Source organism: Neophocaena asiaeorientalis, unplaced genomic scaffold (assembly GCF_003031525.2).
Source record: "Neophocaena asiaeorientalis asiaeorientalis breed wild unplaced genomic scaffold, Neophocaena_asiaeorientalis_V1.1 scaffold125, whole genome shotgun sequence".
Lineage (NCBI taxonomy): Eukaryota > Metazoa > Chordata > Mammalia > Artiodactyla > Phocoenidae > Neophocaena > Neophocaena asiaeorientalis.
Window position 1 is genome coordinate 671369 of NW_020174425.1, and position 26483 is coordinate 697851.

A 26483-nucleotide genomic window follows, 5' to 3' on the forward strand; every position below is an offset into this window, starting at 1 on the left:
AACCCTAATGTAAACTATGGACTTTAGGTGATTATGACCTGTCAATAGAGATCCATCAGCTGTAACAAATGTTCCATTCTGGTGGGACATGTTGTAATGGGGGAGGCTATGTTTGTGTAGGGGTAGGAGGTATATAGGAAATCTCTGTACCTTCCTCTCAATTCTGCTATGAACCTAAAACTGCTCTAAAAATGAAGTCTATTTTAAAAAAAGAAACAAAACCTTTTTCTAAACTGTAAACTAAGCTCATCCTTAATCTACCTCATAATCATAATACTCATCATCCACATTGATTCTGATGCTGGAGTGCTCTTCAGGCTTTGGTTTCTTTTTGGTCTCTTTGCTTTTCTCGGTCAGATGCAAGTGATGCTCACATTGCCTCATTATCTTCTTGGAAGACATCCAGCTCTCCCCTTGTCGTTCAGCTGGTGCCGCACATTGTCCTCCCCTCACATCTGTGCCCTTGGCCTTCAGGACCTCCCTGGCTCTCAGGAGACTGCAGGTGCAATTCCACGGATTTCCATCCAGATACAGGTGCCTGAGGCGAGGCAACACCTCTAAGGCTTTGAGGTCTAAGGCAGAGATCTTGTTGTTCCTAAGGTTTAGAACCTGAAGCTGCTTCAGATCCTTGAGCTCCCGCTCAGCAATATCCTGGATGGCATTGCCTTTTAGGTCCAGCCTTGCTAAGGTTGCCGGGAGCCTGCAAAAGCATGGAAACAGGATGTGAAAGGAGGCTGTGACCATCATTCCATAACTGTCTAGGCAACTCAGATTGAGCAACACCCACCTTTTCTGTACCATTCTGTTTCCTCTGAAGCTAGAAAACAAGCTTTATTTTGTAAAGTTAATTAAAAGTGCAAACCTCAGTCTTATCTATAGGTCTTTAACACTTTCTCATAGGTCTTATTTTCTAGCCCTCTGGTTTTTCTGGTTCCTAGCCATAAACTCTTTAATTTTTCATTTCAAATTGGATCATGTAACAAACTGATAAGGAAAATAGTAAGTTTCCAACTTTTTAGTTGGCAGATGCCATGAATCAATAATTTATAGGAAAGGTAAAAATATTGAATAAAAATATGAAAAGCGTTGTTCTTCATGAATATAAAAGATGCAGCGTTAGAAATTAGAGCATCATTTTGAATTTAACTTTTAAAATTCATTTCTGATGAGGGTGTAGTGAGGTAAGAACTTAAACTCTGCTAGTGGGAGTTTAAACTGGTACCATTTTGGAAACAATTTGGTAACATGTATCGAATTTAAATAACGTCATGCCTTTCAGCGTAGGAGATAATAGGAGAAGTGAATAGAGATTTATTTAAAAATATGTTTGTCATACATTTGATTATATTTATAACAGCAAAAAAATGATAAAGGGCTAATGTCCACTAATATGGAAATTAAGAGATAATGGACTATTATGTGATCATAAAAATCATACTTTCAAATAATTTTTAAAATACCAGTTCTATAAAAAAGCTTTTCTGACTATGGCTTAAAAATCCAGAAGCTGGGGCTTCCCTGGTGGTGCAGTGGTTGAGAGTCCGCCTGCCGATGCAGGGGACACGGGTTCGTGCCCTGGTCCAGGAAGATCCCACATGCCACGGAGTGGCTGGGCCCGTGAGCCATGGCTGCTGAGCCTGCACGTCCAGAGCCTGTGCTCCGCAACAGGAGAGGCCACAACAGTGAGAGGCCCACATACCGCAAAAAGAAAAAAAAAAGGGCTTCCCTGGTGGCGCAGTGGTTAAGAAACCGCCTGCCAATGCAGGGGACATGGGTTTGAGCCCTGGTCCAGGAAGATCCCACATGCCACGGAGCGACTAAGCCCGTGCGCCACAACTACTGAGCCTGCGCTCTAGGGCCCGTGAGCCACAACTACTGAGCCCGCGTGTCACAACTACTGAAGCCCGTGCGCCTAGAGCCCATGCTCCCCAACAAGAGAAGCCACCGTAATGAGAAGCCCGCGCACCCCAACGAAGAGTAGCCCCGCTCGCCGCAACTAGAGAAAGCCTGCGCTCAGCAACAAAGACCCAACACAGCCAAAGATTAAATAAATAAATTAATTAAAAAAAAAAAAATCCAGAAGCTATAAAAGATCAATAAATCAACTACATTAAAAATCATAGAAAAAGAAATTGTATATGGCAAAAGACATATGCAAAATCAAAAGACAAACTGGGGGAAATATCTGCACTTTATATCCCAGACAAAGAGCCAATCTCCCTAATATGTAAAGGACTCTTACAAGTTGAGAAGAAAAGGTTTTAAAATAAGTCTGAAAGTGGGCAAAAAGTATGAATGGAAATCCACATAAAAGCAAAGCCTTAAAAATGGGCAGAAGACCTAAATAGACATTTCTCCACAGAAGATATACAGATTGCCAACAAACACATGAAAGGATGCTCAACATCACTAATCATTAGAGAAATGCAAATCAAAACCACAATGAAGTATCACCTCACACCGGTCAGAATGGCCATCATCAAAAAATCTAGAAACAATAAATGCTGGAGAGGGTGTGGGGAAAAGGGAACACTCTTGCACTGCTGGTGGGAGTGTGAATTGGTACAGCCACTGTGGAGAACTGTATGGAGGTTCCTTAAAAAACTACAAATAGAACTACCATATGACCCAGAAATCCCACTACTGGGCATATACCCTGAGAAAACCAGAATTCAAAAAGAGTCATGTACCATAATGTTCATTGCAGCTCTATTTACAATAGCCCGGAGATGGAAACAACCTAAGTGTCCATCTTCGGATGAATGGATAAAGAAGATGTGGCATGTATATACAATGGAATATTACTCAGCCATAAAAATAAACGAAATTGAGCTATTTGTAATGAGGTGGATGGACCTAGAGTCTGTCATACAGAGTGAAGTAAGTCAGAAAGAGAAAGACAAATACTGTATGCTAACACATATATATGGAATCTAAGAAAAAAAAAATGTCATGAAGAACCTAGGGGTAAGACAGGAATAAAGACACAGACCTACTAGAGAATGGACTTGAGGATATGGGGAGGCGGAAGGGTAAGCTGTGACAAAGCGAGAGAGAAGCATGGACATACATACACTACCAAACATAAGGTATCTAGCTAGTGGGAAGCAGCCGCATAGCACAGGGAGATCAGCTCGTGCTTTGTGATCGCCTGGAGGGGTGGGATAGGGAGGGTGGGAGGGAGGGAGACGCAAGAGGGAAGAGATATGGGAACATATGTATATATATAACTGATTCATTTTGTTGTAAAGCAGAAAATAACACACCATTGTAAAGCAATTATACTCCAATAAAGATGTTAAAAAAATAAATAAATAAAATAAAAAATAAAAGGAACTTATATTCTCAGAAAAAAAAAGCAAAGCCTTTAAGTCTTCAGCCATACTCAGAATAGAGAAATGAAGAATAAAAACACACAGAGATTCCATTTCTCACAAATCAGATTGGTAAAAAGTCTTAATCCTTAGCAATACATTCTGTGGGCAAAGCCATGAAGAAGCAGACAATCTCATACATAGCTTGGTGGGAGCTGAAAATGGCATGGCTCCTGTGGAGAATTTAGCAAAGCCTAACAAAATAATGTGCATTTACCCTTTGACCCGGCAATTTCATTTCTAGGTAAAATCTCTGAAGATGTGATATTTTATATCCACAAACATATCCATATTTTATATCCACAAACATAAAACAGCACATGTGTATTTCTTATGGTATTATTTATAATAGCAAAAGACTGTGAACAACCCAGTACAACAGTAAAGAACTACTATGCAGCCTTGAAAAAGAAAGAGGCTGGTCTCTATGAATTACCCATAAAATGATTTCTAGAAAGTATTGTTAAAGGGAAGAAAAACAAGAAGTGGAATAGTGTATGTAATATCTTAGTTTTTGTGTAAGAGGGAAATAAGAATACATGTACACATTTTGCTTGTTTTTGAAAAAAAGAAAAAAGATAAACCAGAAGTGAATTAAAATAGTTACTTATAGGGAGTGTTTGGTTCCATATGGTTTTAACTTTTGAATCACGTTAACGTTTTATGTAAAACAAATAAAAACAAAACCAAGCCCTAAAATTGAACACAAGCCAAAACAAACAAATCTAATTAACTAATCAACTGTTTATGTTGGTAATGTAACCATATAAAATAAAGAAAAAGTACTCTGAATAGCATTAGTAGAGATAGCTAAGCCTTAGACTCTAAAGACAAAAGGATCTGCAAAGAAATTTCTCGCAGTATATTTATTGTTAATATTACTCTTAGTAATACAATTTCAAAACTTTTAAATGAATACTGTAAGATAAGGAAAATAAGTAAATATATTAATCTTATTAGGAACCAAGATTTTCATTGTAAGAGAAAAAGATACAAATATAAAATAAGAGAAGAAAAAACTCTCTCTAATGTTAATATGAATTGGAAATACCAATGTGAATTTATGATTTTAAAAAATATATATCTTCTACCTCTGTATACTGAAAGGACCTAAAAGCAATATTATACACGAGTAGCAATGTGATCCCAATAGCATAAGCTCACTGAACACACAGATCTTAGTTTCAGAATTCCAGTCGCTACTTAAAAGAAGCAAGGCTTCAATAAACAACAAGGTCCTATTGTTTAGCACAGGGAACAATAATCAATATCCTGTGATAAACTATAATGGAAAAAATATGGAAAGGAATATATATATGTATAACTGAATCACTTTGCAGGACAGCAGAAATTAACACAACATTGTAAATCAACTATACTTTGATAAAATTAAAAAAAAAAAAAGAAGCAAGACTTCTTGGAAAAATGGCTAATTCCACGTCTGGGGCAAGGTAAGCTGGAATGTCTGAACTGGAATGCAATGAAGTGTTCAAAGATTAGTGGAACACCTATCATGATGGTTGCTATCAAAAATCCAGAAAATAACAAGTGTTAACAAGAATGTGGAGAAATTGGAAACTTTGTGCCCTGTTGATGGGAGTGTAAAATGGTACAGTCAATATGGAACACAGTATGGGTGGTTCCCCCCAAAATTAAAACTATACTTGCATATGATCCAGCAATTGCACTTCTGCATATATACTCAAAAGAATTGAAAGTAAGGTCTCAAAGAGATATTTATACACCCATGTTATACTCCCATATTGAATTCACAGTAGTTAAAATGTGGAAGCAATCCAAGTGTCCACTGATGGATGAATGAATAAGCAAAATACAAAATACAAGTGCATATAATGGAATATTATTCAGCCTTGAAAGGAAGGAAATTCTGACGCATGCTACAACATGAATAAGGATATTATGTTAAGTGAAAGAAGCCTGTCACAAAAAGATAACTACTGTATGATTCCACTTACATAAGATATCTAGAGTAGTCAGATTCATAGAAACAAGAAGTAGAATGGTGGTTGTCAGGGGGTGAGGGGAGGAGGGAAATGAGGAGTTGTTTAATGGGTGCAGAGTTTTGGTTTTGCAAGATGAAAAAGTTCTGGAGACTGATTGCACAACAATGTGAAGATACTTAACAATATTGAATTGTACACGTAAAAATTAATAATTGTACACATAAATTTTATGTTATGTGTATTTTACCACAAGTTTATAGAAAGAGAGGTAATGGAATCATGTCTCATGAACATAGGAACCAGCTTGGAGGGGCTCCCACTAGCCAAATTTGGGGAAATTTGAGCACCAAAAGAGACTAGCAACTATAAATGATCATAACACACTGAATGAATTAAGATCCCTGGGTCCATAGTGACACTTGGAAAAAATAGAAAAGGGAAAATGGAGAGAAAAACCACACTATAATGTTAAATGGAAAAAATAGAAAAAAAATTGACTGATCTCAAATTCATAAAAACAAATTATTGCTAGGCATAGGTTCTGGTTGAACAGTTATGGGTGACTTTTTTATTTTTCAGCACGCTAAATTTTCAACTTGAACAGGTATTTCTTTATAATCAGGAAAAAAAAATTTTAACCGTGGATACCAGTTTGAAAAATGTCATGCTAACGCCTGTTGATAAAAAATAAATAATAATCACAATTGTGAACTGAAAATCTTTCTGCTAGTCAACTTTATATTAAGTGCTATTCTCTTTGTGAAGTACAAGAAGTGAGAAAGCTTTATAGGAAAAATGTCCCTTGAAATACCATCTGAATGCTATCTTCATACAGTGTGAACATATTAGATGTACATTTGATTCTTTTTAGTATTTAGTGAATTTTTTTGTGGTGGTCCCCGTCATATGATTGCTATGTCAAGGAGAAAAAAGCAAATGAATTTAAACATATTTTATGACAATATTACCTTTTGTTTGTTATAGTATTATTCTCATATGAATTTCATTCTGAAACGTTAATCTTTTAGGTTATTGGCACTTAGCCTAAATTTTGCCTTTTTTTTTTCTTTGATACTTACATTTTATATTTATATATATTTACGTTCATGTAATTTTTTTTTTTTTTTTTTTGTGGTACGCGGGCCTCTCACTGTTGTGGCCTCTCCCGTTGCGGAGCACAGGCTCCGGACACACAGGCTCAGCGGCCATGGCTCACGGACCTAGCTGCTCCGTGTCATGTGGGATCTTCCCGGACCGGGGCATGAACCTGTGTCCCCTGCATCGGCAGGTGGACTGTCAACCACTGCGCCACCAGGGAAGCCCTACGTTCATGTATTTTATATTTGTATTCCTCTCCTAAACCATATAATACATATACATACATAAGTACTTGTGCTTTTGAGTATTTTAAAGTCTTATTTGTTTAAAGTGCTTTCTTTTTCATTGGAATTAAATTTACCTAACAAAGCAGATTAATTTACCAGGGAAAATCACTCCACACATTTTAACAGTTTGATAAAAGCTTCTGCAAAGACATTTCTCTCAGTTGGTTTACTGTGAATACCACTAACAATTTTCAAATTGGTATCCACAGTTTAAATTGAATTTGAAGTTAATCCCTAAGACAATGTAATTTTGTGCACACACCAGCTTATACAAGGTACATCTCTAAAAGTTATACAGAAAATCTCTTGTGCATAGCTTTTTTTTTTTTTTTTTCAAGGAAAAATGGCCTGTTAATAGGTGGTGAGGCAGTAAGCGAGACTCTGTAACTATTGAGAGTACAGGGAGCACAGGGAGCACGGCTGAGGAAAGATACGGCAGAGTAAACCAGAGAGTCAAGTCTACTTATTAAGACTCGAGTTCTAACTTTGGCTATTCTATTCACCAGCATGTGACTTTAGGTAAGTTATTTAGCTCTTTAAAGCTTCTGATTTTCCACTATATAGATGAAAGTGCTCAGTACACAGAAGTTACATAAAAATGTTAGTAACGAAAATGAGCAAGCCAAGCTTTCTTTTAAACAAATACATTTATTCAGTTCTGGGCTGGGCAGCCAAAAACTGTACCTGGTCTTAGGAGTACCTTTTTTTTTCTTTCATGTTTCTATGGATAACCAAAATGGCACTGTAAGAGAAGTCACTAATTTCCTCCTTCTGTGACCTTTGGGTAGTCATTTATTGCTTTGATATAATTTATCTTTATAAGTCTGATTTATACAAAAAGGTAGCCCTGATTTTAAGACAAACATATGTCTAGAAATGCTGTTTCTTCTTTTGGCAGTGTCGCTTTTCAGAGTAAAAAAGGACGCATCCCCATTATGTCTGTAGATGGCACTTGAGTAAGAGAAAATGCTGACTGGCTTCATCAGGTTGTAGAAAGCTATCCTGGATTTGAATTATCCAGATTGTGAATAAAGAAGGGGTGATGTAATTTACATTTGCTCCCCGAGCTGCAGCTTGGTGAAATGAGAAGCCGCAAGAAGCAAGACCCCAGGTCTTGGGTAGACTAAATTCTAAGTAGTGGAGTGTATTGTTGATAGCAGAGTAAACCTCAGAGGGTGAGGGTGCAGTGCCTAAAATTCCCAGGCCCTGGAGTTAGACTACTGTATTTAACCCTGACTCCAAACTTTATTGACCATATGACTTCCAGCAAGTTTCTTGATACCTCTTAACCTTAATTTCTAATCTGTAAAATAATAGGTAAAACAGTGTACCTACCTTCACAGGATTGTCGTAAGGGAGTAACGGAATAACATGTATATTCATTCCCTGCTGAGCTTAGTAAGCACTTAGTAAGTGTTAGGTATTGTTTCTATCTCAGTTAGCATATTTAGGCAAATGGGGTAGATATTTTAATTCATGTGTGCCTAAAACCATATACCATTATTTTCCTGATGAAATGTAGATTGCAGCATGGTAGACAGAGGAAGGGATTTGTGGAAACAGTTTGTGATAGGATACACAACGGGCGACTAACAGGTTAGGTTAGGTTAGGTTAGCAACTAGCACAGATAGGTTGCCTGTGTTTACAGTTCATTTATAGAACACTGAATTTTAAAGTGTAGTTTTGTGTATGAATAAGAAGCATTCAAATAAAAAGAGTGTAACGTTTAAAGCTCATAAATAAAAGTCGCAAAATTCAAATATAAGGAATAGATTGTATTGTGTTTTAATTCTTTATGGGAGGAAAACCACGGGAAAAATTTTTGGGGTCCTTCCCACTTTCCAATTTAAAGAAAAGTTGGGGAATGGTGGTTTTGGAAGTGGTGGTCCTGATGGGGAATTTAAAAATCACTCTCTAGGGCTTCCCTGGTGGCACAGTGGTTGAGAGTCCGCCTGCCGATTTAGGGGACATGGGTTCGTGCCCCCGTCCGGGAAGATCCCACATGCCAGGGAACAGCTAGGCCCGTGAGCCATGGCCGCTGAGCCTGCGCGTCCGGAGCCTGTGCTCTGCAATGGGAGAGGCCACAACAGTGAGAGGCCCGTGTACCGCAAAAAAAAAAAAATCACTTTCTACAGGAACTTTGCTCTCATAACAGGCCAGGTTCTTTGACAAAGCAGACAGTTGTGTTGTTTCATTGAAGCCTCATAGGAAAAGCCCCCTGGTATCTTCTTTCTTGCCCCATTGTCCTTTCCCAGTATTTCTCAAACCTGGCTACACATTAAATTCATCTGGGGAGCTTTTAAAAAATACCGATGCCTGGACCACAACCCTAGGGCGTCTAATTTAATTGGTTTGAAATGAGGTCTAGGCATGAGTAGGCTTTATAAAAGTTCTCCAGATAATTCCATCATAAAGTCAGACTTGAAAATTAGGGTTAGCTCAGGCTTGCAATTCCATTATACACTCTGTTGGGTAGAAACTTTGTGCTTTCTGTAGTCACTTATTAAAACACAAATACCCTGGCAGGAGTAAATAATTAAGCTATTTTTCACTCATTAAACTTAGCAGGATTACTTCACCAAATGCTTTCTAAAGGTCACCCGAATAGAAAAGCCCACTGAGTTCCCAGTTTTGCCCATGGCTGTCATAGCCTGCTGAGAATCCTTATGTGATACAGTCACTCCCTAACCTGTTTGATGAGTTTTTATTTTATACACAATTTTTTGTTTGGAGGAGGAGCCTGCAGTAATAGAAAATAAGGCTTGAACATAGCAGAGAAATTATTTAAATAACAACAAGAATTAGAGTCCTGAAATACTGCCCGCATGTTCTTGTCTTCAGGGCTGTTCTGTCTAGAACACTTTTTCCCCAGACAGCTTCACAACTAAATCCCTCACCTCCTCCCAGTCTTTGCTCAGAGCTTACCTTTTCAGGAGGGTTACCATGCTTACCTTATTGAAAATTGCAACCATCCACCCTCGTTCACTGTAGTCCTGAACCTGGTAATCCTGCCTGCCCCTTTTTGTTGTTAATTATAACACCTAACACTATCTCAATATTATATACTTTACTTACATATTATGTTGTCACTCTTTCCCTGCTAGAATTTAAGCTGTACAGAACAAGAAGTTTTACTTCTTTTATTACACTGATGTATCCCAAGTGCCTGGTAAAGTACCTGGCACATGGTGAATGCTCAAAACGTACTTGTTGAATTAAATTAATTGTATGCACATGCTTAGGCATTAAGAGAAATTGATTACTTTCAAATTATCCTCAATATATAATTTAAATTACTGATTTCCGTTCGAAAAATCACCTTTCAATGTTTTGCATTGGGTACAGTGCAAAAAAAATGAACATCTGTCCATATCAGATAATTTTTTCCTTTCTCATTGATAAGAAAAATTATCATAATGAACACTGATAATAAGTAAATCAAGTGCCACAGGATTCTACAGAAGCCAGAAGCTGGTACATTAATTATGAGAAATTTGATAATAATAATAGGGCAGGAAGCATTTTTTTCTATAGTGCTGAAAGGAAAAAGAATCCACTAATAGACACATATAATAAACAACATATCTTTTTTAGGAGAATAATAGTATTTATTCTACTGTTTTTTAATTCTACTTTAAAATGTGGAACATGTGACAAAGTTTAAATAAATAGGATCAATTAATGCACAGGTACAGTGGGTTGGGTATAGAAGGAGGGATATTTGGAAGAGAAATTAAGTGTCAGAGTATGAGGGTGGTGTGTGTTTGTGTGAGAGAGAAAGAAAACAGAAGAAACAACCAAAAACAGAAAGTAAGATGGACACATTGTCTCACACACTCACAGACAGACACCCGGAGAAATAAGCAGCATCCCTTAAGCCCTTTAAAAATCACAGCACTGAGAAGAACACGAGGCTCCCAATACATAATTCAAAATAAATACAATGTTAGAATATAACATTTGATTTTTTTTCCCCACAAATACTGCTTCAATGTTTTTTAAAAATATAAATGTATTACTACATTCCCCCCAACCCCGCCCCACCTCATTTTTTCCTGGTGTCCTGCTTTGCTAGTGGTTAAGCACATGCCTAGTCAGCCTGTTGCTAGATCCAAGCCATATACTTAGAAACCAGAACACATTTTTACAAGTAACATCCCCCTATGATGTTTGTTACTATACGTCCCCAAAGTGACATTGCATATTTTCAAATACAGATGTTCCCGTTGGTGTCTTGTCCTACAGGCAAGATAACTTAAGTTAGTGCAGGGGTCAGCTTAAGGGCTGGAGATTCCAAACCCCTGTTTAAATTCCACCCCTGAACCCTTGGGTAGCCTTGATCAGATACTTTACGTATGCTTGGATGACTTTTCTTGCTTGTATAATGTACTTAGTTGTCCCAGTTTTTGGAAAACTTTTTTAGTAGTTACTGTAAATGATAACGCTCACTTACCGTAGAGGTATAGACAAAAGCAGGTTCTGTTCCAGGGCCAGGTTGGAGAGCTGGAAACACCTTTGCAGGGCTCCAGCTTCAAACAAGCTGACAATGTTGTTGTCCAGAAACAAATGTTTCAAATCTCGGAGGTCCTTGAAGTCTTGTGCTGTAACTTTCTGAATCAGATTGTTGCTGATATCAAGCTTTTGTAGCCTTGCTGGTAGTCTGAGGGGCAACGTTTGAAGCTGGTTTTGGGACAGCTCAAGGGTAGTTAAATTGGCAAGGAGCTGTGCCCCATCTATGGAAGAGAGTGAGTTTTCTGACAGGTAAAGATGGGAAAGATTCTCCAAATGTTTCATATCTTGAAACCTTACCACTTTGAGCCGGTTTCTCTCCATTTTTAATGAGAGCAAGGATTTGGGCAGGTTAATAGGAATTTTAGTCAGAAAGTTACTACTGAAACTGAGAAACTGCAAAGACTGAAGAGAAGTGAAGAAGCTAGCTGGTATGAGATGTAGCTTATTATTCTCCATGCTCAGATGTTCCAGATGGGGAAGTGCCAGTGGTCCATTCACAGACTCGATATTGTTGCTGTCCAACACCAAGCTTTGCAAACTGACAAGAGAAGAGAGCATGCTGGGAGGGAGAGAAGAGATCAGATTGTTTTTCAGTTCAAGGATTTTTAATTTCTTCAGTCCTTCAAAATCAGATCTGTGAAGGACATATATTGAATTATCATTTAGTTTTAACACTTCAAGACTGGCTGGGAGAGCACTGGGGACCTGTCTTAACTTATTTTTCCAGAGTTCCAAGGTCTTCAAAGTACTCAGAGTCTTGAAAGTGTCATTTTCTACCGACTCTGTTCCACTGGCCAGCAGAATAAAATCTTCTAGAGCTGACATTTGGGCGAAGTTAGACAGCTACAAAAAATTCAGGGATGGGGAATGGGGGAGAAAAGCAGTAAATTAGGATTATTGTAAGAAAAAAAAAGCCATATACGTTATCATTCAATACTAATGATACTTCAGATTTCCCTTCAGGATCTATTTAAATATCTCTTGGAAATGGATAGAAACTCAGGTTCTGACCATTTTTATTCATTTGTTAACAGTATAACATGTCTAAAATATTTTAAGCACTTTCACACACTATTGGTAGACATAAAGTTGGCCAACTTTTGCTGCGTATTCTTTGACCCAGCAAATTTACTTCTAGGTAGAAGTACTTAAAAATTGCACAATGATTTATGCAATAGGCTGTTCTTGGTTGCATCATCTTATAATAGCCAAAAAAGAAACAATCTGGAAATATTTCACCAAACTATTAACTAGAGTTTCTAACTCTAGGAGATAAAATTATAAGGAATTTTCATTATCTATCTACATTTTGCAATGTTTAGATTTTTTTAAATTATAAATTACCTTTTTAACAATTTAAGCATTAAAAGTAAAAAAAATTTAATGTCCTAGATGCTGCTATCAATAGAATGGGCCTATCAGAAAAACATTTTCAACTGTATAATTGTTTGGAAAACTAGCCTCGTTGTTCCTACCGGCCAATTTACGCTTCACTGATGAAAAAGGGTCATGAAGAAACAAACAGGATACATGTGTCTCCATCTCTGTAGAGCAAGGAGTCCATTCATGCATATATCCCAGACCTAATGCTATTCCTCTCCTAGATTTTAGAAATTACCAAATCTGCTGTACTTTCTCCATGGTTTGCAAGTTCAAGCACCCCTATCTCTCCACATATCCTCCAAACTCCTCCTAGGTGGACATCCACCTCTTTTCTAGGATGATGTAATTTGGTATTTGGTTCTCAGAGTAAAATCATGTTTAGGCAAAAAGAGGAATTGTTCCAGATTTTCCTGAGCTTGATAAATCTTCACAAAACTTTCAACCTGCTTTAGAATTCAATTAAGCTGGAATTTTCAGTGCACACTTTTATGTCTTACTATCTACAGTTTCTAAATGTTGGATTTAATTGTGAAGTTGAGCTCTTTTGTAACATCAATACATGATTAATACCTTAAAAGTGGGTTAATTTTGCATCACATATTTGTTACAGGTATTTATATTCTGGGAAGACACGTGATGTGAATTATGGTATATTTTAAAGTATTTCCTAATATGATATTCTAGCTGAAGAATCTCATGTTAAAAACTCCATAAACAGATATTTTAAATTATAATAGTTTTGATAGCTGCCTTGGCTTATATATTGCTACTAACATTTGATATTTTCTTAATGATTAATCAGATGTATTAATTAGTCTTAATCCCAAGATCAATAGCTTTTTTTTTTGCATTTGTTGAGCATCTACAAGTTCCAAGTACTTTTTTATGTGTTATCATTAATTCTCCTAATAACCCTGAAAGTTTGTTATCGTCAAACTTGAAAGTTTGTTATCGTCAAACTTGAAAGAGTTGAGAATTTCAACAGTCTCCAAATTGGACTCCAAAGCCCTTTCTTCCTCAACTCATCATTTTCTAATACATTTTCCATTGCCTGTGGTCTATAATTAATGTTTTTCAAAAAAGACTCAAGATCTGGACACAGATCATAGAGTTTTAGAAAAGCAGAAATTTTAGAGATTATCTAGTCCAAATCTTCCATACAAGGAATGATGCTAAAAAAAAAATTAAATGACCTGTCAAAGATTCAGTGTTGTTTAATCTGTTCTTCATCCTGAAGTACCTTTTTCTAGGCTTTCTTCCATGTAAAGTCATATTTGACTCTACACATAGCTTTTCACCTTTGGGACTGTTGATCTCCCACAAAAAAGACCTTGGTGTTGCAAATGCTTCTACTTCTATCTGAGTGACCACAGACCCTAAAAGATTGCTGACTATGTAGCAAGTCTCGGAGATGACATGGATCTGAATGGACAATTTCTATGGGGACTAGACAAAGAGTGGTGTCAGAGCTTCAATTTGTCTTCATTTCTATTTGTAAAGTATATAGACTAGCTAATTGTAAATATAGGTCATTTTCTTAACTGAATCCAGTGAATAGTTGTTTCCTATTATTAAGCATAGAGAACCTTTGCTCTTTATCAGGTCAATGCAGATTACTTTTGATTATTATTAGTTAAAATGGCCACCATTGGGGCTTCCCTGGTGGCGCAGTGGTTGAGAGTCCACCTGCCGGACTCTCTGCACGAACACGGGTTCGTGCCCCGGTCCGGGAAGATCCCACATGCCGCGGAGCGGCTGGGCCCGTGAGCCATGGCCGCTGAGCCTGCGCGTCCACAGCCTGTGCTGCACAATGGGAGAGGCCACAACAGTGAGAGGCCCGTGTACCGCAAAAAAAAAAAAAAAAAATGGCCACCATTTTCTAAGTATTTACTATGCTTATCTTTACAAAGATCTATGTGTAAGCATGATTATTCCCTTTTCAATGAGGTAAACTCAAGAAGGCAAAACAAAATGTCCAAGTATGTCTTGCTAGTAAGTGGAAAAGTTCGGCTTCCAACCCAGGTTTACCTTACCCCAACACATATATTTTTAACCTTAGTGTTTATAACATGCATTGAGCTGAAGAGTATAGAGTTCTGGTGCCACAAACAGTGAGGAAGACCCCCAATGATTTTCAACTTATCAGTTGAGTTTGCAGAGCTGACAAAGGGAAAAAAATTCTGCCAGACCTGTTTTTCCATTTCCATGGCCTAAGCAGGGTTGTGCTCAAGAGATGTGGAAAGAGATGCTTTTGCCCTGCAGCTAACCTTGGGGCTGCTGGCAGTTTTTCAACATTGCTTAAAAAGCAAGGCAAGTATGGCTTGGTGTTAACAATTAGGCTTAGGAAGCTTAGCTAAGTAAAATTCCTGCCATCACAGTTGCACAGTTTAGTGAGCCTAATACCTATGTAGATAAAAGTTACTATATAATAAGAAAAGTTAAAAAGAAAAAAAAAAAGTAAACCAAGTAAAATGAAATAGAGTAGAGGGGCAACTTCTGCTGGTTTCCCCATGAAAAGGCTTGTTTCACGTTTTAATGCTGGGCAGGCCCTACTTCAAGCATTAGAAGGTTACCTGCCTTTCTTAGTTACCTTATAGGTCCAGTGCATACAGGAAACTCACACACCCTCACAGTGACTGCCTCAGACATGTGTGAACCAAGCCAGCAAGGAGTTTATAAACTATGTTGGAATTTTTTTTCTGATGATCAAAGCAACACTTGTTCTCTGTAAACAATTTAAAAACCTGAAAAGTATGGAGAGAATATAAAAAGAATCTATAATTCTCCCCCCCACTTGTTGATAAACCATATATTTCTTACCCAAGAGGAATATGAAGTAGCTTCTTCTCTCCACAAAAGATGTAAAGTGCAATTATTTTAATTGACTGCTACCATAAAGACATTTCTATTTGTCCTCTAAACGTTAGAGCTAAAACTATAAAACTCTTAGAAGAAAATATAGGCATACATTTTCATGACCTTGGGTTTGGTAAAAGCTATCTTGGATATGACACCAGGTGTAATCCTCTCCAGCAGCACCCAGCTGTCCAGATATAGGAGAAACAAAGGAAAACGATCACCCTAACATAAGACTGAGGCTTTGCTGAATAAGTGTTGAGATAATTAATTGTGGGATGCAAAGAGGGAAGGGTTAGGGAAAGAAGATAGATAAGAAATGAACTGATTATCTGAGAGAAAGTGGGTAGATCTAGGATTAGAAGTCTCCATGAAGTGGAAAGATAAGTGCAGAGTATGGCAGCTGAAGGGAAAGGACATGATGAGCAGAGAGTGGGTATGGGAATTCAAGATTTTTGAGTGCAGAAGTTTCAGATATAATGAGGATTATGATATAAGCAAGAGAGTAGACGGCTGTGGTGAAGTGGAAATGTAGATAGATACTTTTTTATGAGTTCAAGGAATGGGACTAGGATATTGGACACTGAAGGCACACCAAAAGATGCAGGACTTAGGATGGAGAGGAAGAGTAGGAGCCAGTATGGAAGGGACCAGGGGCACAGTATAAGACACACAGAGGAACAGAGTGTTACAGTCTGATGGCATGCATCTCAAAGAAGTAGGGATTTTTACAGATAAATGGATAAATAAAGTCCCTCTTGAGGGCAGGAACTATGAATTTTTACTTTTTTTTCCAGCTGTGCTGCATGGCTTGCAGGATCTTAATTCCCTGACCAGGGATTGAACCTGGGCCATGGCAGTGAAAGCCCAGAATCCTAACCACTAGGCAAGGGAACTCCTAGAACTGAATTTTTCATCTTTTATCCCCAGTCTCAAACACAGCATTCACAGACCCAAAGACAGTTGAATTATATGAACAAGTAACTGAAACATTTAAAATTGTGGTGTATATACACATATATGTGTGTGTGTGTATATATATATATACGTTGTGCATATATGCATATATGTGATGTATGCGTATATATATGCACATATATGTGTGTATATATATATACTTTATATTGCTATTAATCTGAAGATCCATTTTAAGACTTTTTGCTTTAAATATAGGCACCCAATTCTGTAGTTCAAACAAATAAACAGAATATACATTGCATTCACCAAATGCAAGTAAACTATGGTCATTTAAAGCCTAAGAATTTTTAAAAGAGAAAAGAGGATTATTGGTCAGAGCTTTCTACTTCCTTCACAAAAAAATCCTCTCTTTTGCCAACCTTTCTGCTGTGAACTGTGCTTCCTAGAGATAATTAACTGGGTTAAAGTCAGGGAAGTGGCAGTATTGCTGTTCAGTGAACTTAAACCAATGACAAATGAACTCATCCAATAAGTGAATTTGACGAGAGGCATAATTTCATCTTATTGACTGCAAAGCAGCAGTGTGGGATCATTACCAGGCTTAGCTGATACTCCAGCTCTCGGTATCTCAAGTCCTCAGGACAAATATTTAAGCATCTTGCCCTTTAACCAGGTGTCTTGATTGAATGCTGAGACCTGACAGGGTCAGACCTGCTCTCTGGCATTAGGCACTACTGGATTAGAAGAGGAAAGTAAACAGATGATGACCAGGCAATTGTGCTTATTGAGCCTCGAAATAAATACCATGCCACATATTTTAAACTCCCTGTGTTTATGTGCACCTACGTTAAAATTTCTTAACCAAATAAAAAGGGAGGGGGGAGTGTCTCTGTTTGAAGGAAAAGTACATTCACCTGCTGACTCTCGGCACCTGGATCACAGACAGGCCTTTCCTTATCTTAAGATTTGGGTCAATGAGGAAGAAGCAGTGACCAGTAAAGGCAAACTCAGAGTCATAGAATTTTCCATCTAGAAAGTTCCTGGGATCCCCAATCTAATCCAGCCTTCTCACATCATAAAGGTAACAAATGAGGTCTGCAGATTTTTTTAACTGCTTGTCTAAGGTAGTTCTATCTCTAGTTAATGAGAAAACTAGAATGAGAACTCTAGTCTCTTGATGCCTTTCAAAATACCAAAGGTCAAAAACAAAAGTTTCGGGCTTCCCTGGTGGCGCAGTGGTTAAGAATCCGCCTGTCAATGCAGGGGATACGGGTTTGAACCCTGGTCCTGGAGGATCCCACATGCCATGGAGCAACTAAGCTCGTGTGCCACAACTACTGAATCCTGCGTGCCTAGAGCCTGTGCTCGGCAACAAAAGAAGCCACCGCAATGAGAAGCCCACGCACCACAACAAAGAGCGACCCCGCCTCGCTGCAACTAGAGAAAGCCTGCGCGCAGCAACGAAGACCCAACGCAGCCAAAAATAAATAAGTAAAAAATTTTTAAAAAGCTTCTTTGTGTTATACAAGTCAGACAAATCTATAGCACTCTTTTCAGTGCCCTCTGAATAGGTAAGCATGAAAATAGACATCATAATTAAAAGCACGTAGAATGAGAATTGCAGTAATGTGGCAAAACAAAAACACATATTTCTTCTGTATATGTTTCCACAAAGACACTGATGCCTGGCTGGTTTGTAGAGTTTGTATGAATAATTCTCATATGCTGCATTCACCTTGATAGTCTTATAATGTTCTAAGTATCATCTGCCTTCTATGGCACATACAAAACTACTTTTCCCCTAAAAGGACTTCTTTTTAATATGGGGAGAAAAAGGGGCCATATGATCTCAAGCTCTTTTTGTTAAGAAAGAGTCATTTCTTTACTTTTACTCTGCAACAACATAATTAGAATTTTCAAAAATAAAAAATTAATTATAGACTCCGAATTTTGGGGGGCTACTTTCCTAAAAAGAAATATCCAGAGGCGTATACAGAGCAAACAGGTAGCTAGTGCAACTACCCGACTTCATAACCATCACTTTACGTTTTGATTATTTAAATCAAGTTTAACAAACCCACACTTGCCCCTCACCCTATCTCACAAAATAAAATTGCAGTAACTTGAGTGTAGAATGAGTAATTACCTGAAGGTGCTGAATTTTGCTATGACTGACGTAGAGCTTCTTGGTGGTGGAAGGAATACCTGACGGCACCTCCGTTAGCCTGTAGCATTGCACCGACTGCTCTGAATCACAGCTGCATCTTCCAGGACAGTTAGGATCGAAACCATAGCTAAGAGAGAGCAAAACAAAGAAAGCATAAAGCAGACACATCTTCCAAAACAGGGCCTTTCAGGTCGCAGGCGAGTGTTTAGGTGATGTCTTACTCTTTATACTGTGAAATCTGATTATAGAATCTTATGAATGTGTACTCTGTCAAGGTAAGAAGACAGGAAAGAAAAAATTCTCAATTTGCCTGGGTTAAAATGTTAGCGACCATTACAAAGAGGAAGGCGCTTAAACATTGATAAGCTGCCTTAATATTTGTAGGTGAGCAAAACCCTATGTTATTTATGGCTTGGAAGGCTAATCTGCAAACACCTCTATTATCTGTAGTTTCCTTGTTTTGTTAAATGTGACACTAGGGAATTAGTGGGAAAAGACAAAGGGCTGTTTTATAGTGGGCTATAAAACCTTTGAATTTTCTGTGACCCTATATTAAAACCATTTTTGTGGAACTGCAATGGGCAGGTGTTTTCTTCTCACATTAACTAGTATGGGAAAATAGGCAGGTTTTCTATTTATTATTGTTGTTTCAATAACATTTTATTGCTAGTGAAACAATGGGAGTACAATGGAGAGATATTTAGAGCCACAGATAACTTGTTCAATTCATCTGTCACTTGATCACTCAAATATATATAGAAAATATTTTGTCATTCAAAAATATTGTTGACTCAAATGAGAATAAAACTTAAAACTAGGTCTATTATCTTTATTTATTTGTAATAATGGAAGAAAAGGATTCTAGTTTCTTCAGAGGAACTTAGCTGTGAGTTCCTACCAGCGAGGGAAGGTTTCCCTTGTCCTGGGTGCCCCTTTGTTATGGCTTTTTGTCTTGCTGTGATCATCCCTGCTGAAGGAATTTAAAAGCATTTTAAGCAAAAGATTATATAGAGAAGTTCTTTCCCCGCAAATGCAAGACCTAAATTTCCCCATGCTGGTTGGCCTCAGCTGATTGCTCTAAAGAAACCCTTTCTAATATTGAAAAGCTTCTCAGATCTCCTCTTCAACCTTACCTCTCTTTGCTACAATTTTCATTTTGAAGGCAAAAGTTTCTTTACTTTAATAATCAATTCATTCTATTTCCAGAGGAAGGATTTTTGTGTGCTTTTCCCAAAAGACTTGTCTACTCCTCTTTTCTGATTGTTTGCCTTTTGTTTTCTTTTACTATCAGAGACAAGAAGTGATAAGAGATTTCTTTTCTGTCAATATTCTGATTTTCAAGAAGCTTTATTATTTATTTCTTTTGTCCATTAATAGAATTATTTTTTAGTTTTTAGAATTTTCAAATAGAAAAGTAATGCTCAATAAAAGAAAATTTGGAAAAAGGAGCAAGGACAGGAAAAAAAAAACTTCAGTCCTGTCTCCAAATCAAACCTTTTCTCCAAATCAGACAATTTTTTTCTCTGCCTAGGCTTTGAAACGGCAAAGAGAGATACTCATTGAACACTTACTTTCTGTGTTGCTAAGAAGGTAAGTTCATATTTAGTTACTTGAAATGAAATGCCTATAAAATCCTAACCTCTCATCTACCATTAATGACAGCTAATTTTTCTGTTATACAGCATAGCGATGAATTGCACTTTCTATCCTCTGTAGGTAGCCATGGGATTCTCTTGTCTTTGATTAATCCTTGAAATTATACTGTATAATATATTTTTCTTCTTTTCCATGGTATTTCTATAGCTTTCCTGCAATTCTGGCATTATCTCTAATATATTACTCCTTTACAATGTGAACAGTTTTGTCAGGTTTTTTCCCTCCTATAACCCAGTAGTTATAATCCTTTCTTCCCTCCTATAACCCAGTGGTTCTTAACCAGGGGCAATTTGGCAATGTCTGGAAACATTTTTTTTTTTTTTTTTGCGGTATGCGGGCCTCTCACTGTTGTGGCCTCTCCCGTTGCGGAGCACAGGCTCCGGACGCACAGGCTCAGTGGCCATGGCTCACGAGCCTAGCCACTCCGCGGCATGTGGGATGTTCCCGGACCAGGGCACAAACCTGTGTTCCCTGCATCGGCAGGCGGACTCTCAACCACTGTGCCACCAGGGAAGCCCTGGAAACATTTTTGATGACAATAAAAGGATGGGGGTGGGTTGGTAGGCAGTGCTACTGACATCTAGAAGGTTAATGGCCGGGATGCTACTGAACACCCTACAACACACAGGACGGCCCGCACAAGAAACAATCATGCAGTCCAAAATGTCAGTAGTGTCATTGTTAAGAAACCCTGCAATAAACACAAATGTGTGCTTCTATGCAATAGATATTGGCCTTCTTTGGTGTATTAAAAGCAAAGGGCAACTGCACTCTCACCACTCTTATTCAACATAGTTTTGGAGGTTTTAGCCACAGCAATCAGAGAAGAAAAGGAAATAAAAGGAATCCAAATCGGAAAAGAAGAAGTAAAGCTGTCACTGTTTGCAGATGACATGATACTATACATAGAGAATCCTAAAGATGCTACCAGAAAACTAACAAAGGGCAACTGAATTCCAGAGAAGAAACTGACTAACCCAAATTCTCCCTGACTTTAGATTAGCTTGTGATTCTTATTATAAAACTGATCAACCAAGAGCTAAACGGAAGACTTTATTAAAATCTTTCTGAGACAAAATAAATTTTAAAGAATAAAATAATGGTGAATATGATTTTTTTAAACTTGTTTGCTTCTTCTTCTTTGCAAAAACAGCATAAGTTTAAAATAAAAGAAAAAAAATTTTCTACTACTTAACCTCTCTACACCTCAGTGTTTTCTTCTGTAGAATGAAGATTAAATGGGGGAAATAATTTCAATTTTACAGAAGAAAGAGAGGAAATGTACTAAGACATGTCAAGTCCGTAGGCAAAAATAGGGTCTCAGTAAATGATAGTTGAGGGAATTCCCTGGTGGTCCAGTGGTTAGGACTGTGCTTCCGTTGCAGGGAGCACGGGTTCCATCCCTGGTTGGGGCACTAAGATCCTGGAAGCCGTGCGGTGTGGCCAAAAAAAAAAAAAAAGATGGTTGTATCAGTTTGGGTTTGGGTTATTAGTTGCAAGCAATAGAAACAAATTTCTGGCCGGCTTAAGAAGAAAACGAATTATTGAAAGAAAATTGGGTCGCACACAGAATTGTAGGAAAACCTGGAGAACCAGATTTGGAAATGGACAGAATAAAGGAAGGCTGTATAGCCAGAATCGCACACTTCAGTGAGTATCACCGCACAACATGGATGCCCTGGCCTCCACCATTGAACTGGAAATTGGATACGGTTGTCTGCACTGTTGGCTACTGAAAAAGGATGCAGCTAACCCCCACCCCATCTCTCTCTACTCCCTACCAACAAGAATTCTTTCAATCCCTGCCTCACTATCTCCACGTTAAAAATTTTAGGTGGATGATTTTGGTCAGGTGAACCTAGGTCATATACCTGTGCTCTAGCTGTCACAGAGCTGGGCAAGTGATTGTCTTATGTTTTCAGTTCATTATGGGAGGAGGACACTATTTCCGATATTCCAGTCACATAAGAGAGGGGATTCCCTAAACAAAGGAAAGGGGTTCAAATATGGACAGTCCCCTATTTGTAGTGACAAATGTCCACTATAGAAATCTTTTCACCCTCACTCCTGCTCATCATGACCACAAAAGCCAAATGAGATTTGAGCGAGTTGCAACCAAGGACCAAACAAATTATATTTCTAACAATGGTTGTGACATGGCTTTTTGTGTAATTGTTTCACTATACTTTTCTGACTTGTTCATTTAGAAGACTACAAAAATTCTAATGCAATATTTAAAATATTTTTATACTTTTAAATATACATGCAAAGAAAGATAATGTTAAATGGTGTTCAGAATGCAATTGTTTTGGGCCCCTTTTAGAACTAATGTGGAAGAAATATAATAAATGACAGAGGCTGATGAGGGGGAGTCTGTTTGATCTGTAAGGTCTGATAATCTGAGAAGTAAAGAGTAACTTGACAGTGGATGAAAGAGGAAGAATCAATGATCAGTAAACTCTGATAGCGTGGTTGATAAATGGTGGTTTTAGATAGTGCTGACCCAAACCTGGAGCTGTGGGAAAGGGTAAATGAAGAATGTAGCTCAGGTAACAGTGGAAAAGCAGTTATAGGCAGTCTGAGAGTGTTAGGGAATAAAAATATAGTAATAGGGATTTAAAAAATTTTTTATTTAAGTATAGTTTATTTACAATGTGTTAATTTCTGCTGTACAACAAAGTGATTCAGTTATACCTATATATATTATTTTTCATATCCTTTTCCATTATGGTTTATCACAGGATATTGAATATAGTTCCCTATGCTATACAGTAGGACCTTGTTGTTTATCCATCCTGTACATAATAGTTTGCATCTGCTAATCCCAAACTCCCAATTCTTCCCTCCCCCACACCCCTTCACCCTTGTCAACCATAGGCCTGTTCTCTATATCTGTGAGTCTGTTTCTGTTTCGTAGATATGTTCATTTGGATCACTTCTTTTAGATTCCACATATAAGTGATATTATATGATATTTGTCTTTCTCTGTCTGACTTAGTATGATAATCTCTAGGTCCACCCATGTTGCTGTAAAATGGCATGATTTCATTCTTTTTTATGGCTAAGTAGTATTCCATTGTATATATATATATACCATATCTTTATCCATTTATCTGTCGATGGACATCTAGGTTGTTTCTGTGTCTTGGCTATTGTAAATAGTGCTGCTATGAACATAGGGCTGCAAGTATCTTTTCAAATTATAGTTTTGTCTGGATATATGCCCAGGAATGGGACTGCTGGATCATATGGCAACTCTATTTTTAGTTTTTTGAGGAAGATCCATACTGTCCATACTGTTTTCCATAGTGACTGCACCAATTTACAGTCCCACCAACAGGGTGAGAGGGTTCCATTTTCTCCCCCCCCTCTCCATCATTTATTATTTGTAGACTTTTTTTTTTTTTTCCCGGCTCCGGACGCGCAGGCTCAGCGGCCATGGCTCACGGGCCCAGCCGCTCCGCGGCATGTGGGATCTTCCCGGACCGGGGCACGAACCCGTGTCCCCTGCATCGGCAGGCGGACTCTCAACCATTGCGCCACCAGGGAAGCCCCTATTTGTAGACTTTTTAATGATGGCCATCCTGTGGTGTGAGGTGGTACCTCATTGTAGTTTTGATTTGCATTTCTCTAATAATTAGCGATGATGAGCATCTTTTCATGTGGATCTTCTGCCCATTTTTCGATTGGGTTGTTTTTTTGTTATTGAATTGTATGAGCTGTTTGTATATTTTGGAGATTAATCCGTTGTCAGTCACATAATTTGCAGATATTTTCTCCTAGTCTGTAGGTTGTCTTTTCATTTTATTTATGATTTCCTTTGCTGTGCAAAAGCTTGTAAGTTTGATTTGATCCCATTTGTTTACTTTTGCTTTTATTTCTATTGCCTTTGGAGACTGACCTAAGAAAACATTGCCAAAATTTATTTCAGAGAATGTTTTGCCTATGTTCTCTTCCAGGAGTTTTATGGGGTCATGTCTTATATTTAAGTCTTTAAGCCATTTTGAGTTTATTTTTGTGTATGGTGTGAGGGTGTGTTCTAACTTCATTGATTTACATGCAGCTGTCCAACTTCCCAACACCACTTGCTGAAGAGATTGTCTTTTCCACATTGTATATTCTTGCCTCCTTTGTTGAAAATTAATTGACTATAGACATGTGGGTTTATTTCTGGGCTCTTTGTTCTATTCCATTGATCATATGTCTGTTTTTGTGCCAATACCATGCTTTTTTTTTTTTTTTTTTGCAGTACGCGGGCCTCTCACTGTTGCGGAGCACAGGCTCCGGACGCGCAGGCTCAGCCGCTCCGCGGCATGTGGGATCTTCCCAGACCAGGGCACGAACCCGTGTCCCCTGCATCGGCAGGCAGACTCTCAACCACTGTGCCACCAGGGAAGCCCTACCATGCTGTTTTGATTATTGTAGTTTCATAGTATTATCTGAAGTCTGGGAGGGTTATGCCTCCTGCTGTGTTCTTTTTCCTCAAGATTGCTTTGGCAATTCCGGGTCTTTTATGGTTCCATATAAAATTTAGGATTATTTATTCTAGTTCTGTGAAAAATGTCGTGGGAAATTTGATAGGGATTGCATTAAATCTGTAGATTGCTTTGGGTAGTATGACAATTTTAACAATAAGTAATAGGACTTTTTCAAATTGTTTTTTGCTGTGTTTTGTTTTTACGTTTGGGTACACCATACCAAATGTAGTATCTTATAAATTTTAACTATGGAATAGGTAAAATAATTTCTGATGCCTAAATTATACTGGATTTATTAGTCAAATCAACCATCACTGTTAAATGAACCTTTCTCTTTAGGTTGGGAAAAATATTCCTTGGATTTTAAAGGAATATGTATTTTATAGATATTTAACATATATTTTATAGATATTCCTAACTCTTGAGCCAATATTAAAAAATATGTTTAGCTATGCTCTCTAGCAGCAAATTCTAATTCTTTAGAATTTCCTAGGTAGACTGTTGTAATGTCTTAATTTTTTAACTGACCACACAAATATTTTCAGCACTCCTACTATATTCAAGATCTTGTGTTAGGACCTGGGATTCAAAGATAAGCAAGATACCATTATTATTGCCAAGGAGCTCACAGTCCAAGGGGCTCCAAAAAATGTATGATAAATACTATAGCAGGTATTTGCAGGAAACTGAACAGGGATGGAGTCCATATTTCCAAATGAGAATAAAGGAAGGCCTCTTGGAAGAGGTTTCTTAGCTAATCCTATATCACTGCACCAAAATTCTCAAGTTTTAAGAACAAGAGGGCAAACAGTTGTTCCATATGTGTATGCAAGAGAAATAATCAGGAGAATTAAGCTAATAAATCACCTTGGAATGCCCAAACTTCTTCAGCATATGTATCACAGAATTTCAGACTGTTAGCAAATATGAATAAATATAAAGAATACATATGACTGATATTCCAAGACTTTCCCCACATTGCTCAAATAAAATGATAGCAGGTTTTCTCTGGCCCTCTTTATCCATTATACAATTGTTTCTAGCGACCAAAGGTATAATACTTATTAATATCTTTTCCTTTTCCTTGTAGGATTACTGGAGAGTAAATGAAACATGTGAAGCTTAGTGCAGGGCCTGGCACACAGTAGCATTCAATAAGTGATAATCTCCCTCTCCAGTCCAAGGAGAGGGAGACTTCTATGCCCATTCACTACAGTGCCTTTGCAATTAACGATGTGCTAATAAATGTTTGAACTCTACACTAACCTCACGGCTAATTACCACTACCCACCAAAGAAATCTTTAGCATCTTCCTTTTTTTCCCAGTTTCTTCAGTCCCCCACTGTATTCTTAGTAATACCTTATGGTAAAACTCTTAAATTCTTAAAACAAGACTGTCACATTTAAGTTATACAAGAAATTTTTAATGACACAAACATGATTCATGAAACAGTTTTTGGAGGTTTCTGCCAGTGCAATTGCAAACAGAAGTATCAAGATTTTATTATCCCTAGGAAAATAAGTCCCACAAGTATTGAGATTACATACTATTCCAAATTCCAAAGTAGACCAAAACAAGGCAACAAGTGTAGATAAAGCACACTGACAACAGATGGCAGCACTAGAACATCAAACCCTGCCTTTCACTTCAATGTTAGGCTGTGACTTACAAATATGCAGAACCCCAGTCAAGGTGGGCAAAAGATAATGTGTACCTAGAGGGTTCCTCATGAGCATTTGAAATAGTCACATAGCACCAAGCAGCAAGCACACAGGGATGCAGAAGTTG

The 26483-nt window shown here is 37.8% G+C and overlaps 1 protein-coding gene across 1 annotated transcript; it reads right to left on the bottom strand.

The window, feature by feature from the left end:
* Window positions 1-252: 252 nt before the first annotated feature.
* On the bottom strand, window positions 253-18728 carry LOC112407401 (nephrocan-like). Its single transcript, XM_024756676.1, has 3 exons — window positions 18540-18728; window positions 11178-12079; window positions 253-700 (listed from the first exon to the last, which is right to left on the bottom strand). Exons 1-3 carry the CDS (start codon window positions 18726-18728, stop codon window positions 253-255), a joined length of 1539 nt encoding a protein of 512 aa, XP_024612444.1.
* Between the last annotated feature and the right edge of the window lie 7755 nt (window positions 18729-26483).

What these genes read in the sequence shown, in the direction of transcription:
- LOC112407401 (XM_024756676.1), bottom strand. Translation starts at nt 18,728, where the DNA reads ATGTGTCTGCTTTATGCTTTCTTTGTTTTGCTCTCTCTTAGCTATGGT. An exon ending in GCAAAATTCAGCACCTTCAG is followed by an intron (nt 12,080 to 18,539) that starts GTAATTACTCAT and finishes AATTTTTTGTAG; the next exon opens with CTGTCTAACTTCGCCCAAAT. An exon ending in CTTTTGTCTATACCTCTACG is followed by an intron (nt 701 to 11,177) that starts GTAAGTGAGCGT and finishes ATGCTTTTGCAG; the next exon opens with GCTCCCGGCAACCTTAGCAA.